The sequence below is a fragment of the Planococcus citri genome, chromosome 5, assembly GCF_950023065.1.
Source record: "Planococcus citri chromosome 5, ihPlaCitr1.1, whole genome shotgun sequence".
Lineage (NCBI taxonomy): Eukaryota > Metazoa > Arthropoda > Insecta > Hemiptera > Pseudococcidae > Planococcus > Planococcus citri.
In genome coordinates, this window is record NC_088681.1 from 62,916,991 (window position 1) to 62,932,148 (window position 15,158).

A 15,158-nucleotide genomic window follows, 5' to 3' on the forward strand; every position below is an offset into this window, starting at 1 on the left:
TTTTCATACTTTTTATAAAAACTGGACTGGTTGGCATTTTGGTAAAAAAACGAGATTGCAATTTTTACAAATACAGGAGTATTTTTTGCAGTTTACATGACGAGTAATTTTAGCAAAAACTGCACCTAGGGTACCTAATTTTAATAAAATCAGGGATTGCAAGTGGACATTTTTTTGCAATCTTGGCCACACTGGATGGCTTTGTAGGTACTTTTGAAAAAAAAAATGGATTTTTTTCACTGATTTTTGCAAAAACGGAACATTTTTGACAGCCTAGTGAGACTTGATGAGGTTTTTGCATCGGTGAAATTCCCAATTATTGAAAAATCATCAATTCTAGTGCTTTCGCCTATTTTGCCCACGATGGGTGACCAGTGAAAAAAATTCCAACGTGAGAAATTAAAACTTCTTTCGACCCCAATAATCAGTAATAATTTAGCACAGATGATTGAAAATTTTCTCAGTACCTACACGTCGGCATAGAATAAAGTTGACTCTCTGAAGACAATGTAAGTAGAAGTACGTATATTTTATAATATTACCATGATAAGGAGAAGATAAGATGAAACATTTCGGTGTTGATTCAAGTAAGAATTAAGAAGTACAGATAAGTCCAGGTACACAATATACATTCATATCATGAAAGAAATTACTCGTTATAAAATATTTGAACTCGAAAAATTTTTGGATAGAAATGTGCAAACTAAAATATGTAAGTATGCACAAATGTAGGTAAATCATCGCAATACTAATTTGCTTTTCGTAGATACGTGTTTTACGTTTTTTCGTTCTTATGCAACTATAGTTTATCGACCACACGTCAATATGGAAATTTCATCAATTTTTGTAAGTACGAATTAAACTAATACGCTACTTCAATACTAATCCGTTTACCTACACTAAGATTTCAAACCCGAATTTCGCTCAAAAACAAAATTAATATGTTTATTTTTACAGATCTGCACTTTATTTGTGGCACAAATACACTTCTCTCAAGGATTAAAAATATTGGGAATTTTTCCGTATCCGTCCAAAAGTCATTTTACCTTCAATAATGCTGTAATGAAAAGTTTAATAGACGCTCGCCACGAAGTCACCGTAATCACCTGTTTTCCAGATCAAGCATCGCAGCAAAACTACACATCGATAATCGATATTTCAAAGGAGGAACTCATGTTCAAAGGCAAACCATTTGCAACCGTTTTTGCCAAGAGTACTTTCGCATTGCTGACACGTGTAATGAACGCCGAGAGACCTTTTTGTTATGAGATCATGAAATTGCCAGAAATTCAAGTAGGTAAATATAATTTATTTATAGTACCTACCTCTCTGTACAAAATTTGGGAGGATCGTGAAAAAAAAATGTCGGAAGATTGTGACCAAATTCACTGGAGACTTTCATTTTGAGTCAAAAGTCAACCAAAATTCTTTTAGTTCCGGAAGCATCCCTGGAGGGCTTTGAGTCTTCAGAGAGAAAAAACGTTCAAAAAATTTTTTTTTTTCGTTCTGGTCCCAACACAACCTATTTTACGTAAGGCAAATGGCCCAGTTTCAAAATATACGTTGTAGAATTCGAGAATGGAGTCGTATTTGAATTCGGGATCTTGAAAATCATGATTAATCACTTCTAAATCTAATACTCATTCGATTTATTATACTTTTCAGCTCGCATTAACCTCCAACAAGAAATTATACGACGTTATCTTCGTCGAGATCTTACTCCTGTACAACTGTTTTTTACCCTTAGCTGCAAAATTCAATGTACCAGTAATAGGAACAGAAGCATTTAAACAAGAATATTACGCTGATTATTCCATAGGCAATCCCCAACATCCAGGATACATTTTTTTCGAAGCAGTATCGAATCGTTGGGACAAGGATAGCTTTTTAGGACGTTTTAGTAACGTGTGGATTTACTTGGAAGCAATTTTATTCAACTATTTATACCTGGTACCTTGTTTGGAAACATTTCACCAGGATCATTTGGATCAACTTGCACCCTTGAGTAAATACAAAGATATTGCACCGAGTTTAATATTTTACAACAATCATCCGGCCTCATTGAGCAGACCCAGTGTGCCAAATGCCATTGAAGTTGGATGCATCCATGCCCAACGAGCTGAACCTTTACCAAAAGTACGCATAAGTACAAAGTAACTTAAACGAGAGAAAGAAATTTATCCAATTAATTCAATTACATTAATTGCAGGACATTGAAAAATTCATCGACGAAGCCGTACACGGTGTTATACTATTTTCAGTAGGTTCATTGGTCAAAGCTGCTACAATGCCTTCTAAAACAATACATACTTTCAGAGAAGCATTCGCCGAGATCCCTCAACGAGTAATTTGGAAATACGAAAATCGAATGGAAAATGTACCTAATAATGTAATGTTGTTAGATTGGTTGCCTCAAAGAAGTATACTAGGTACTCATAAAATTTCACTTCAGTTTTCTAGAACCATCATTTAATTCATAACAGAATCATAAAACGATTAATAAAATTACAGAACACAAAAACGTCAAGGTATTCATCAGCCATTGTGGTCAGGGAGGCATGTACGAAGCCATTTACTCTGCCACTCCAGTAGTCTCTTGCGCAATAACCACTGATCAATTCATCAATGCTAATATTTTGAGAAAAATGGAAGCAGCGGTTCAGCTCGACATAACCAATATTTCCAAAGAAGACATTTTAACAGCGTTGAATAGAATAATCAATGATACGAAGTACCTAATTAATCATCGACAGCGTTGGTAACAGTAAGACCAAGAAACAATTTATACAAAACTTGAAATTTTGTTTGTTAAGGTATCGCACCAATATGGAAAAATTATCGAAAATTCTCAAAGATCGTCCGATGTCACCTGAACAAAGCGTTGTATACTGGACCGAATACATCGCCAGGCATAACGGAGCACCTCATTTGAAAACAGCTTCTTTACAATTGAATTGGATTCAGTATTTGTTATTAGATGTGATTTTTTTTACTTTTTCAATTTTTATAATTATTGGCTCGCTTATTTATTGTACTTTCAAGCGCATTTTACGCTAAATATTCTGAATATATACATACAAGCTCAACTTTTAAAAAATATCATAGTTCATTGAAAAAATATTTAAAATTTCATTACAATTGTCTTTTTTGATTTTATATATTCTAGTTTTTGAAAATTCAAAAATGGAAAATGTAAATTATACGGTTTAATCTCACATTCTATATAAATGAGATTCAAAATTGTCAAAGTATAACTTCAAGATTGCGCCAAAACAGGGTGTCCAACAAAATTTCAAAATAAAATAGCAGTACTTTATTAAAACGATTTTTAGCAGGACATTTTTCAACACTATGGGATTTTTAACAGGAGAGGAGGGGGAAGGCGTGGGCGAGGCAAAATTTTATATCCAAATTTTTCGCTTTTGGGTCATTCCACATCGATTCGACCAAAAAATGCGATTTTGAAAGTCATGTCTCTTGATTTCATTCATTTTTTTTTCAGTAAGAAACCCGAAATCTGTTTGGTACCAGCCCACTCAGTACTGCGAGGACAGGTGGATGGGGCGTCAATTATTTGCTACGATATGATACTTTGATCAAAACTGATTTCACAGTTTGTTCAAAAGGGCTATGCGTTTTGAACTTTTTAAGTGTTTCGAAATTTGCAAATGGGTGAGGTCAATTAAAACTAAGGCTATATTCGTGTTCAGCGATATCGAAAACATACTACATATTTCATGTGTCACACGAATGAAACCATTTTTTTGACTTTTACCCCCTTTGGAGAAGTGCTGGGGGCCGTGAATGGGGTCCAATCAAAAAACTGACGTCATATTCATGTGTAGCGTCACCAAAAACATACAATTTGATACGTCACATGCGCCAGATTTCTTTTTGAAAGTTTCACCCAAATTTTGGGGGAGGGGGTGCTTCCCAAACATTCAAAGATCCCATCTCAAAAATTAAATATTTCAAAAAAGCATCAAATCGTACATTTATGGAAATTTTTTCAGAATTTTAAATGGTAGCTCCCACTTATAGCGCTATTTTAAAAGGGTATAGGAGGATAAGGTACGGTTTTGGGCCCAGAAATGGATTTCGACGAAATTCACACCAAAGGTTACCCATGATGAGAAGATACGCTCAAAAAATTTTCAGACCCCCATACCTTTTTTACAGGGGGGGAGGGGCCAAAATGTGTTTTTTAAACTTTATTTTCTAGTGTTTCTCCAAAAGTAGATAAAAATTTCGCGTTTTTTTGTATCGATTCTTAAGGGTGAGGGGAAGACCATGAAATTTTTTCAAAATTTTTCGGACCATTTTTCACCAAATTGTGGCGTTTTGAAAATTTTGAGCGGCCATTTTGTAAAGAAGTTGCGGAGGTACAGTCACCATTTTTTTTTCCTAAAATACGTTATTTAGTCAAGATTATACCATAAAAGTTTCAACGAGTTTGAGTTGGTGCAACATTGTCAAAAAAAATAAAAACTGACCACGCGTCATATTTGCCGGGGGTTGGGCATGATAGTCCACGGCGCTATCGTGGGAAGTTACGTAGCGTTCGCGCGCGTTACTGTCGTTCGTGGTTGTCTCGTAGTCCAGTCAAATAGGGGGGAAAAATGGGTGAACCACATACTCGTTATTCCAATCAAATATTTTTTGGTGAATATTGTCAGAAATGTCAACCCCCTCCCTTCATATATACCCCTCGAAATGGCGTTTTTTCGTCTTATTTCATGTTTTTTAACAATGAAAATTGCGAGGAACAATTTTCTAAACATGTTCTTTGGATGTATTTACGACCCCTCAATATCATATATTTTTTCGAAATTTTTGTTTTGGCAGGTCCGTCATGGTGAAAATTTGAAAAAACGAGTCATAGAGGGGGTAAAATGAGTATTTTGGAAGAATTAACTATTAATGAGTGATGTGTCGTTTCCGCATGATTCGATACCACTAAGCACGAATATGACGTCAGATTTTCTGCTGCACTCATCAAGCCCCCCCCCCCCCCCGCCAAGTGTCTTCACTCCTTCAGCCTCCTCCTCAATTTTTAATATTTTTGAAATATAGTTATTTTGATGATATTGGTGTTTTCATATGTTTCAAACCTACGGAGCACAAATTTTATGTCAGATTTTGTTTTGCACCTACCTGGCCTCTCCAGGCCCTCAGTCCCCTCCTCAATTTCTACTGTTTTTTAAACGGAACTACTTTTATAATATTGGTGTAGTTTTCAAGTGAACCGAACTACCCGAATGGAAATACAAACGTCAGATTTCGTTTTACTCGCACCCAGCCCCTCCGGAGCTTCTACAGGGGCCGGGTAAGTGTAAAACAAAATCTGACGCAACATTTGCGCTTGGGAGGTTCGAACGACACCAGTATCATAACGTCATTATGAGGGGGTAAATATGAAGGGAGGAGGTTGAAATTTCTTATGGGTACACCCCTTACAAATGTTTACAACGTACTTAAAAATGAGAAAAATCGGTTCATATGGGGCTGAGAAAATAATTTTTATTCCATTCCAGAAAAAGGGTGTTTTTCAAAAATGGGATGAGGGGGTCTGGAGATCTGAAACTTTCAATGCGGAAGTTCCTCGTTAAGTACCTTTACCTACCTAGTACCTACCTACCTAACATGCAAATATCAATCCAAAAGCTCACGGAGCCCATTTCTAAAAATTACGTCACTTCGAGGGATCGTAGCGCCACCCCCTTGGGGCTAGGGAGTTGGTTGATAGATCATTCGATAGGTATTTGAGAGGACATAAAATGATCACAAAGCTCACTCTACTCGAAAGTTGATATTTTAGAAGTTTTTAACGAAAATCTGATTTTGAAGGGGTGTGATCCACTGTGGGAGGGGTCGGTGGGATTTTAATATGTTGTTCACCACACTACTCTTGACAATATTCACCAAAAAATATTTGATCGGAATAACGAGTATGTGGTTCACCCATTTTTCCCCCCTATTTGACTGGACTACGAGACAACCACGAACGACAGTAACGCGCGCGAACGCTACGTAACTTCCCACGATAGCGCCGTGGACTATCATGCCCAACCCCCGGCAAATATGACGCGTGGTCAGTTTTTATTTTTTTTGACAATGTTGCACCAACTCAAACTCGTTGAAACTTTTATGGTATAATCTTGACTAAATAACGTATTTTAGGAAAAAAAAATGGTGACTGTACCTCCGCAACTTCTTTACAAAATGGCCGCTCAAAATTTTCAAAACGCCACAATTTGGTGAAAAATGGTCCGAAAAATTTTGAAAAAATTTCAGGGTCTTCCCCTCACCCTTAAGAATCGATACAAAAAAACGCGAAATTTTTATCTACTTTTGGAGAAACACTAGAAAATAAAGTTTAAAAAACACATTTTGGCCCCTCCCCCCCTGAAAAAAAGGTCTGGGGGTCTGAAAATTTTTTGAGCGTATCTTCTCATCATGGGTAACCTTTGGTGTGAATTTCGTCGAAATCCATTTCTGGGCCCAAAACCGTACCTTATCCTCCTATACCCTTTGAACTTTCAATTTTTGAAAATTTCAAAATGTCTAAAAAGTTCAAAATGCAATGCTCTTTCAAACAGTGAAATCAGTTTTGATCAAAGTATCATAGGTTTGGAGAAATATGCTGCTGAAGTTGAGTATCTTGAGACAATGTGAAAATAATGGAAGCCTCCCCCACCCACCCCTGAGGGGGCTAGGACCAAACTTGATGCGAATTTCTTACTTATTGGGTGGTTTGATTTTGTAAAGAAAATTTGAACAAAATCTAAAGACATGACTCAAAAACGTTGGTCAAATTGACATGGAATGACCCAAAAGGCAAACTTGACAAAGAAATATCTAATAACTTGGAAATACCTGAGAGTACAGTGTTGGTGATACTGTTAGAAGATACAAAAACAAAAACAGGGTAGATAGCTTCTATCACATAAGCAGGCAGACTGAAAGTTCTAATCATACGCGATGAGCGTGTAATCATCAGAAAAATTTTAAAAAATCCAAAATTAAGTGCTCTAAAATTGACACTGGAAGTTAACCAAGTGATCTCAAAATGAATTTCACCAACAACTGTTTGAAGAACTTTACACAACTATGGTTACAATGCTAGAATAGGACGAAATGATAAGAATCCAAAAATTTTGCAAAGGAGTATGTTAACCAACCTGAAAATTGCTGGAATGATGTAATATTTTGTGATGAAAGCAGATACAACGTATTCGGATCAGATGGCTGTCAAATTGTATGGAGGAGACCAAATCGCACCTCAGGAGTAATAAGGTGACATCTCAAAAAAGTGAAATTTTACAGAATAGTGATTTTCTTATTTTTAAAAATTTGATTCATTATTTTTATCAACTTATAATTAATTGTGAGGAATGAATATCACCTCAAATTAAAGATATGGTATCCTACCTTCATTTAGCATAAGAACACTTTGAAAAATAAAATCTTAGAGAGGAAATATTTCAATGTTTGGAAAACATTTTGAGTTATAACCTTTCATTAAAGTTGATGTGGAGGCGAAAGGAAGCGTCCAAAAAAAATATCATAAGAACAAAGTTGTAGAGAATTACATTTCCAAACGACATAATGTCGTTTGTTTTCTTTTTCTAGAGTGCTTAGTTTTAGAGTTTTTCTCAAAAAACTAAAAGTTCATTACATGTGCAGATTCATTTTTCTGAAAAATGATTAATTCAAATTTTTTATTCATTTGGTACAAAGCAATAAAAAATGCACTCCTTGTGACCATTTTTAACTGACGAACATTCAAAACAATCAAAACTGTTTGTTAACCCTTTGTAGTAGGTACGAAATTTGCTCAAAAAAGGTGGAGTTTTTTGAGATGTACCCATAACTCCAAACAACTTGCAATGTTGTTGGGATTTTGAGTTAGGCCATTGGCGTTTTTTACAAGATCTACATAATGTACCCAACTCAAAGTGTAATTTTTGGTTTGGGGGGGGGGGGGTGTCATACAAACCCCAAAAATGCAAAAACGTCAAAATCAATTTTTTTTGAGATGTAACCTTATTACTCCCAAGGTGAAAAATGAAGAACTAAACCTGGTAAATTTACAGCCAACTGTAAAGCATTGCGCATGTGTCATGGTATGGGGCTGTATTTCAACATCTGCAGTAGGGGAATCAGTCTTTATTGAAGGTAATTATAAACAGCCAGCAATATCTGCATATTCTTCAAGGCCATCTACTCCCCACCACATAGAAACATGGAATCAAATGAACATTCGAATTCTATCAAGATAATGTTCTGAAGCACAAATCGCGTCTAGTTCAAGAATGGTTGCTCTACAAGGTTCCTAAAATTCTCAAACCCCCTGCCCAATCACCAGATTTGAACCCAATCAAGAGTGGTTGGGATGAATTAGACTGAAAAATACATTCATTGCCAATTTCTTCTGTTTCAGAGTTGAAAAAACAATTAAAAGAAGAATGGAACTCGTTGACTCCTGATTATTTAAAAAAATGCATCTCAAATATGCCAAAAAGATTGAATGTGGTAATTAAATCGAATGGTTATGCCACAAAATATCAAGTTTAGTTATATTTTAAACTGAATTGTTGATTTTTTAAATCCTAGAGATGTATTTGTTTTGTTTTTATCCTTTTATTTATTAAAACTAGATATTTTTGGAACACCTATTTTTGACTTGTTGTACAAATATTCATTTTTCTTTAGGTTAGAAACACGACTGGTCAAAAGTGAATAGTGATTCTGAGAAAGGAAGAATCGAGCTTTCATAATCACTAATTACTTTTGATTGATCTTTAAAATTACCTATGCAAACACTTAGTGAGAAACAATGAAGCTAAACCCAAACTGAATATTTTTGGCCTCAACTGTAAAGTTGAAACGTTTCCTCAAGTGAGCAAGAGCAAAGCGAGTCAGTTGAGGCCACATTTAGACAGACATGCATTATAATCAGAGCTAGCAAAGTTGGTTTCGCGCAAGCGCAGCAATTGAGTGATAAACTGTTGCGCATGCGCAGTAACTGAACGGCAACTGTAGCGGATGCGCAGTAGCTGAATGATAATTGTTGCGCATGCGCAACGACCACAAAACCTTCTACAGGCACTATTGAGCTGAATCACATTCAATAATTTGATCTCCATCATTTTCTAAAGCTTCTAGAACTACTCAGCAGCACATCAAAAACAAGAACCAAGCTCTTAAGCATCTTGACTAATATTTTCTCATTTGGCACGTATTCGATGAATCTAGCGATCTGTGAAATTAAACCTCCGATACTATTCGCGTTTTGGACCCTGCTGGTCAATGTGGTTTCGCGAATACCATCGCCAGTATAATTTCCATTCAACGCAGCAACGACTTCCAATAACTCGTAAAACTATTTTAGCTAGAAATGATAAATATTGAAACTACACGCAGGCACGCTTCCCGCAGACGAATAATTTAACGATCGATTAAATTTTATCGATCGGTTCTGCATCGGTTAAAGTTTTCTCATTTGACCACCCACACCGACTGAACACATTTATCTTCAACATCTGCATGTCTCTGCGGTAGTACCTCGTAGCTTCGCAAACATAAATATATGAGTTTACATGTTGTGTAGATGGATAAATCCGCCACCTACTATAGCTAATGCTATGCTAAAGCTAATATTTATAACACATTTGCACCTGACGAGACTGCACAGTGTACAGCATTGCTTGTCCGAAGGGTTCAAGTACTTTCAACTTGATACCGGTGCTTTGATGTGATTTGGCAATAGTTCTACCCGAAATGACATATTCTTTTCTACCACACGTACAATAAACGGTCGGTAAATAGCGCTGTTTAACATCTCCGACAACATTATTGCCAATAACACGTGCGCTACACAAATATCCACCACCGTGACCACATCCATATTGTGGAAAATTCTACTCGTCGTGCATACAATTTACTCAGAATTTGTAGAGACGAGAGAGAGAACAAATCAAATTGATTTATACGAGTACGTCGAGTCGATCTCGATATCTTGGTGTAAACAGCCATCGAGTTCGAGATGCACGCGAATTTTATTATTGCGTTTTCTTTTTTTAAAATAACGCCTAGCGTCGTTCAGTTCCGTTCAGCATCAGCATTTCTAAAACGTTAAAAACCGTTTGTACAAATGCCAATTCTAATGTGGTATTGAAACATCGAGACATTGGCAATCGTCAAACTCACACATATAAGCTACGTAATCAAATTATGATCAACGTGTGGTCCCAATCTTTGCTCGTGCTTACCAAATCCACTGCATAAGATCTCCTTTCTTCATCACCTTGCCTGAGAATTATTCTTTCTCCTTTTGAATGAATCCAAAATCTCTCATAATCTGTTCAAAATTGCACAAATGACAGTCAATTATGAAATCGACTCTAAAATGCACCAAAACAACTGCACTTCTCAGTGCATATTTCTACACACGAAACTTCCTCGACGTCATTTTAGCAAATATTTGTCTCGATTTCGAGCACCCAACCAACGTCTTGTTTACGCATTATTCGCATTAATTATAATACAGATCTTAATAGTTGAAGAAGCGCTGATCCGTGATTTATAATGATGCCCACATTAAACACCCATTAACGTGGTAATCGTAATTGATGTGAAGTCCCATAAAACCCTTCCCATATGCCACGAATTCGCGACCCTTCTTCCATCACTCGGTTGATTAATGACGCGAGTTAAACGTCTCGAAAATTATTTAATTAGGTTTATATTTTTTTAATACGAATAAATTCGCGTTTTTGAGCGAAAAAAAAAACACCAACAGCTGTTATTATTGTACAGATGAGCGCAATGAAACGCTTTAACGATTTTGCAAATTTTCATTTTCGAAGCAAAAAACGTGGATTATACGCTCATTAAAAAAAATTTCGCGGATACGGATGCTCTGACTGTGGAATGAGTCATCGTGTATTACGTCACTAGTATCATTTCCGACCCACAAAGGTCAAGTTGGGAAAGTTCTGTTCGACAAAGAAATTCTTCCTCGTTTCTAGGAAATTATTTTGTCAGAATTTGATGATTTTTTCAGCGAATTTTTCGACTTTTTTCAGAGCTACATCGATCTGGAAATTTTTATTTCAAGACTTTTTCGACTATTAGATCCCTGATTATTTTCAATATGTTCGGTGAAAAAAAAAAGTTGAAAAAATAACCAGCACTAATTCCAAAAAAATTGACTCAGAGTCCAAATCCAGACTTCGAACTGGCTTGAAAGGGTCACAATCAACTCCAAAACGTCCTCTCCAGCAACCTGAACCCTCAGCATACCCCAAAATATCTCTCTCTTTGCAAATTTCAAGTAACTTTCGTTTTTCAACCCCCCCCCCCCCCAATACTTGAAAATCTCAGATCCGGAACGATTTTGGCGCGAATGCTATTGCTATTTACAAAGAAGAAGCTTCAGCATTATTCATTGTTTACAACAGGTTAATAATTCATCGCGAGAGATATGTTTCACATTCACATTATGGCTATTTGTCCTTATGTAACATTCTCGCTGCTGGTTGTAATCGTAAAATAAATAGAATATGTAAATTGTCCAAGAATGCCGCGGAGACGTGTTACATTCGCGTAGCAGTTAATTACACTACACACTGTGTCACAAAACTATCTATTAAACACATTCCGCGTTCGAGTTCGCGCTTTTTATACACACTTTTGTACATCACCACTACTACAATCATCATAAATATAGACGGCACAAGCTGTTTGCTTCGTACTTGTACACGCGTGAAGTCTTTAAATAGATGGTCAAAATTCGATTATAGGATTTATTTCTCTAGTTCGGAAAGCTCACATGGAGGAGAAAGAAGGGTAATTGGCATTTTATCTATCCTTGATCTCGAAGAATAAAACTATGGTGATTGTCGATTGGTGACTCATAATCCTGAGTTGGCTCAAAACTACCTTGTCGGTTCCCTTTTGGAGAAAATTAATCAGAATTTCAGTCTATAGCAAAATGAAGTGAATTTGAATTGTACTCCTGCCCTTACCATTTCCCTTCCCCTCCCCCTCATCCTGATAAAATCGTACATTTCAAACATCCTGATGAGAATCTACCTACTTTTTAAAATCCACCTTTATTAAAAAATCACCATCTTTAACATTAATAATTTTATCGATTTTTGGAGGAATCGCTCTCTGTTCTCTACTCTGTTTGAATCTGATTTTTTTTTTTAATTTGAAGGAGCGTGGCAAAAAATCAAAACTTTTTAACAAACACGACAAAAAATTTGAAAAGTTTTTCAACCAAATCCAAATTTTTTTAATTCATTCCTACTTTCAGTTTTTTTTTGTTTTTCTAATTTTAAAATGAAGAAAAATTTTCGAGGAACGTTCTTTTTAGAATTTTTTGATATCAATGTGGTCAAATTATGTTTATCTTATAATAGGTAATTCGTCCATTCTCTGCAAATATTTTTCTTCATTACTTACTTCCATTTAAGGCACACGAAAACAAGAGAAAATTTGCACTTTCTATCTCGTGCTCTGGATACGAAAGAAGAGAGGGGGGTGCAAGAGATGCACTGACAAAAAATTTGTCCAATGTCGCAAACCTATCGATCAATTTTTTTTATAGATCCCTTTGATAAACATCGAAATTTTCAAAAATAAATTGAAAACTCCCATTTTTCTGTTTGAGTTGGGGGGGGGGGAGAAGTCTTGGTAAAACTGAATTTCTTGACTTTTTCTCAACCTCATTTCATCTCCATTTTTTAGATTTATCCCACTCCCTCCCCCCTAAAAAAACAAATTGAATTTTTTGAAGGTAAAAAATCATTTAACCGAACACAATTTTTCTGTCTATGCAATTTCTAGAAAGTTTTCTGCATTTTGAGAACATTTTCAACTTTTATTGATATCTGAGCGAATTTCTCAATTTTTTTAAAGGTCTTTGGGAGAAAACCTGATTTCTGGACTTCTTCTCAACCAAACATCGGCCTCACAAACCAAATCTAGCCCCCCCCCTTACGGGTGTAATAATCTTGTAATTATAAACACCCAAAAAAAAAAAAAAAAAAAAAAAATTTAAGGAGTGTTAATTTCTTAGATTTGTTGCTTCTGCCCCTTCTTTCACTCCCCGCCGAAAAAAAAGTTGCAAATTTTTCCAAACTTAAAAAAATTAGCATGAAAAAAATGAACTCTACAAAGTAAAGTAGGTACATTACCTAAATGCACAATTTTTCGACTTTTGATGATTTTTGAGTAAATTTTTCGTCCGACTTGCCCTAAAATTTGATTTTCGACTTCTGCTGACACTTTTACATCCATGTTTTTCGAATTTGACTCCTTTTACCCCTCCCCCCTCCCTCATCAAAAACCCAATTCGTATTTTCCTTGATGAAAATAATATAAGAAAATTATCACAATGAAGGTCTTTCACCTACCTACTTATTTCATTCTATGCAATTTTCAAGAAGTTTTTCTCATTTTAAATTTTGGTTCAATTTTTCGACTGATATGGTCATTTTTGAGCAAATTTCTCGACTTTTTCCCACCATCTGCTCTGAAACAGGGTGTCTACTGGATTTGAAAAATCAAATTCCTTGCTATTTCCTTGTTTTTCCTTGCCTCAAATTTGAGTTTAAAAATACAACCCCCCCCCTTGTGTACAGGTACTCGTTTAGTAGGAAATTTCTTGACGTTTTTGGCGTCCAATAAACGGTAGAGCGAAATGTGCCACTCTAATACCCACCACCACACTCCCCCCTTATTTTTTAATTGTCACATTAGCAGAAAATACTTACGTATCGAAAGGGGAAATGAACAGCAATTTTTCTTGGTATACGCACATAGGTAGGTACTGAAATCAAAAATTCGTACCTTTTTTCGTCGTTTTTGTGATTTATTCAGCTTTTGAACTTTGAAAATTAAATCTAAGACTAGAAGAGAAGGGCGAAGATTTTAACAATTTAGCGCAGTAAAATCTGTTAAGAAGAAGCTTCAACGCTAAAATTTCGTGCTTTTTGATGCTCTTGAAAAACATTTTCCATCTCTCTTTGCTATTTTGAGCTGCACAATACACACAATTTTGCGTTTTTTGAGGCACAACCCTGAAATTTTATAACTTCCAATTTCAAAGCAAAGTGAGGGCAACCGCTTTTGAAAATTGATGATAATTCAAGAAGTATAACACCATTATTTTCTATTTGAATGTTTTTTTCAATTTTCACTTTTCGCTTTTGACATTTTTAATTAAAGATTATTTGTGATACAAAATAATTCAGCCCGGGCGAAGCGAGGGCGAAAATTTTGAAAATTTATGATTCAAAAAGTAGAAATCAACTATTTTTAATGAGAAAAACTACAAGAAAAATTGGAAAATGCATTATGAAATTGAAAATTCAAGAGGCACTTTTTTGGAAATTCCTTGCTATTACACAGAAATGGTCAAAATCCCTGCTATTTTCCTGCTTCCTTGCTACCTCGAGTGAAATCCCTGCTATTTCCTTGTTTTCCTTGCCAATAGACACCCTGTGAAATTTGATTTTTGATTATTCTGAATATTTTTGCACCTAAATTTTTTCAAATTTGATGCCCTTCACCCCCTCTTTCATTAAAAACCCAATTCGCATTTTCCTTGGTCAGAAAAAAAAAGGTAAAATGATAAGAAAATCATCAAAACGAAAGTCACTTGCCTATTTCATGCAATTTCCAATAACTTTTTCGATTTTAAGACTTACTTTGACACAATTTTTCGACTTTTGGTTATTTTTGAGCAGATTTATCAACTTTTTTTTACCATTCGTTGATCTAAAACTTGATTTTTGATTTTTCCCCACATTTCTACGCTCGCATTTTTCAGATTTTTAGACATCGCATCTTTTCTTTGACACAATCTTTAGACTTTTGGTGTAATTTGCTGAGCAAATATCTGGAAATTTTCACAATCCCTTGACCTAAAATTTGATTTGCTGCATTTCCCAACGGCATTTTTTCCATGTGAAGAAATATGAGGAAATTTTTCCAACGAATGTTATTCAATTCTGAGGTATGAGACTGTTTCATTTTTGGTTATTTTTATGCAGATTTCTCGTATTTTTTTTTTTTTGCAACTCCTCGATTTGAAATTCAATTTTCCGATTTTTTTCTCGACTTTCTTGGTTGGTGTCTGTTGG

At 35.4% G+C, this 15,158-nt stretch overlaps 2 protein-coding genes across 7 annotated transcripts in view; one reads left to right on the plus strand and one right to left on the minus strand.

Moving 5' to 3' along the window:
• Positions 1-15,158, minus strand: part of LOC135848732 (obscurin-like) — a 142,847-nt gene that overhangs the window by 109,633 nt on the left and 18,056 nt on the right. The gene's annotated exons all lie outside the window — the stretch shown is intronic.
• LOC135848735 (UDP-glucosyltransferase 2-like) lies at positions 375-5,995 on the plus strand. Its single transcript, XM_065368711.1, has 6 exons — positions 375-846; positions 958-1,293; positions 1,666-2,136; positions 2,210-2,429; positions 2,512-2,731; positions 2,814-5,995. Exons 1-6 carry the CDS (start codon positions 826-828, stop codon positions 3,055-3,057), a joined length of 1,512 nt encoding a protein of 503 aa, XP_065224783.1. The 5' UTR covers positions 375-825; the 3' UTR covers positions 3,058-5,995.

Coding starts and splice junctions, on each gene's coding strand:
- LOC135848735 (XM_065368711.1), top strand. CDS start 826: ATGGAAATTTCATCAATTTTT. Junction 847..957: donor TGGAAATTTCATCAATTTTT/GTAAGTACGAAT, acceptor TTATTTTTACAG/ATCTGCACTTTATTTGTGGC. Junction 1,294..1,665: donor TGAAATTGCCAGAAATTCAA/GTAGGTAAATAT, acceptor TATACTTTTCAG/CTCGCATTAACCTCCAACAA.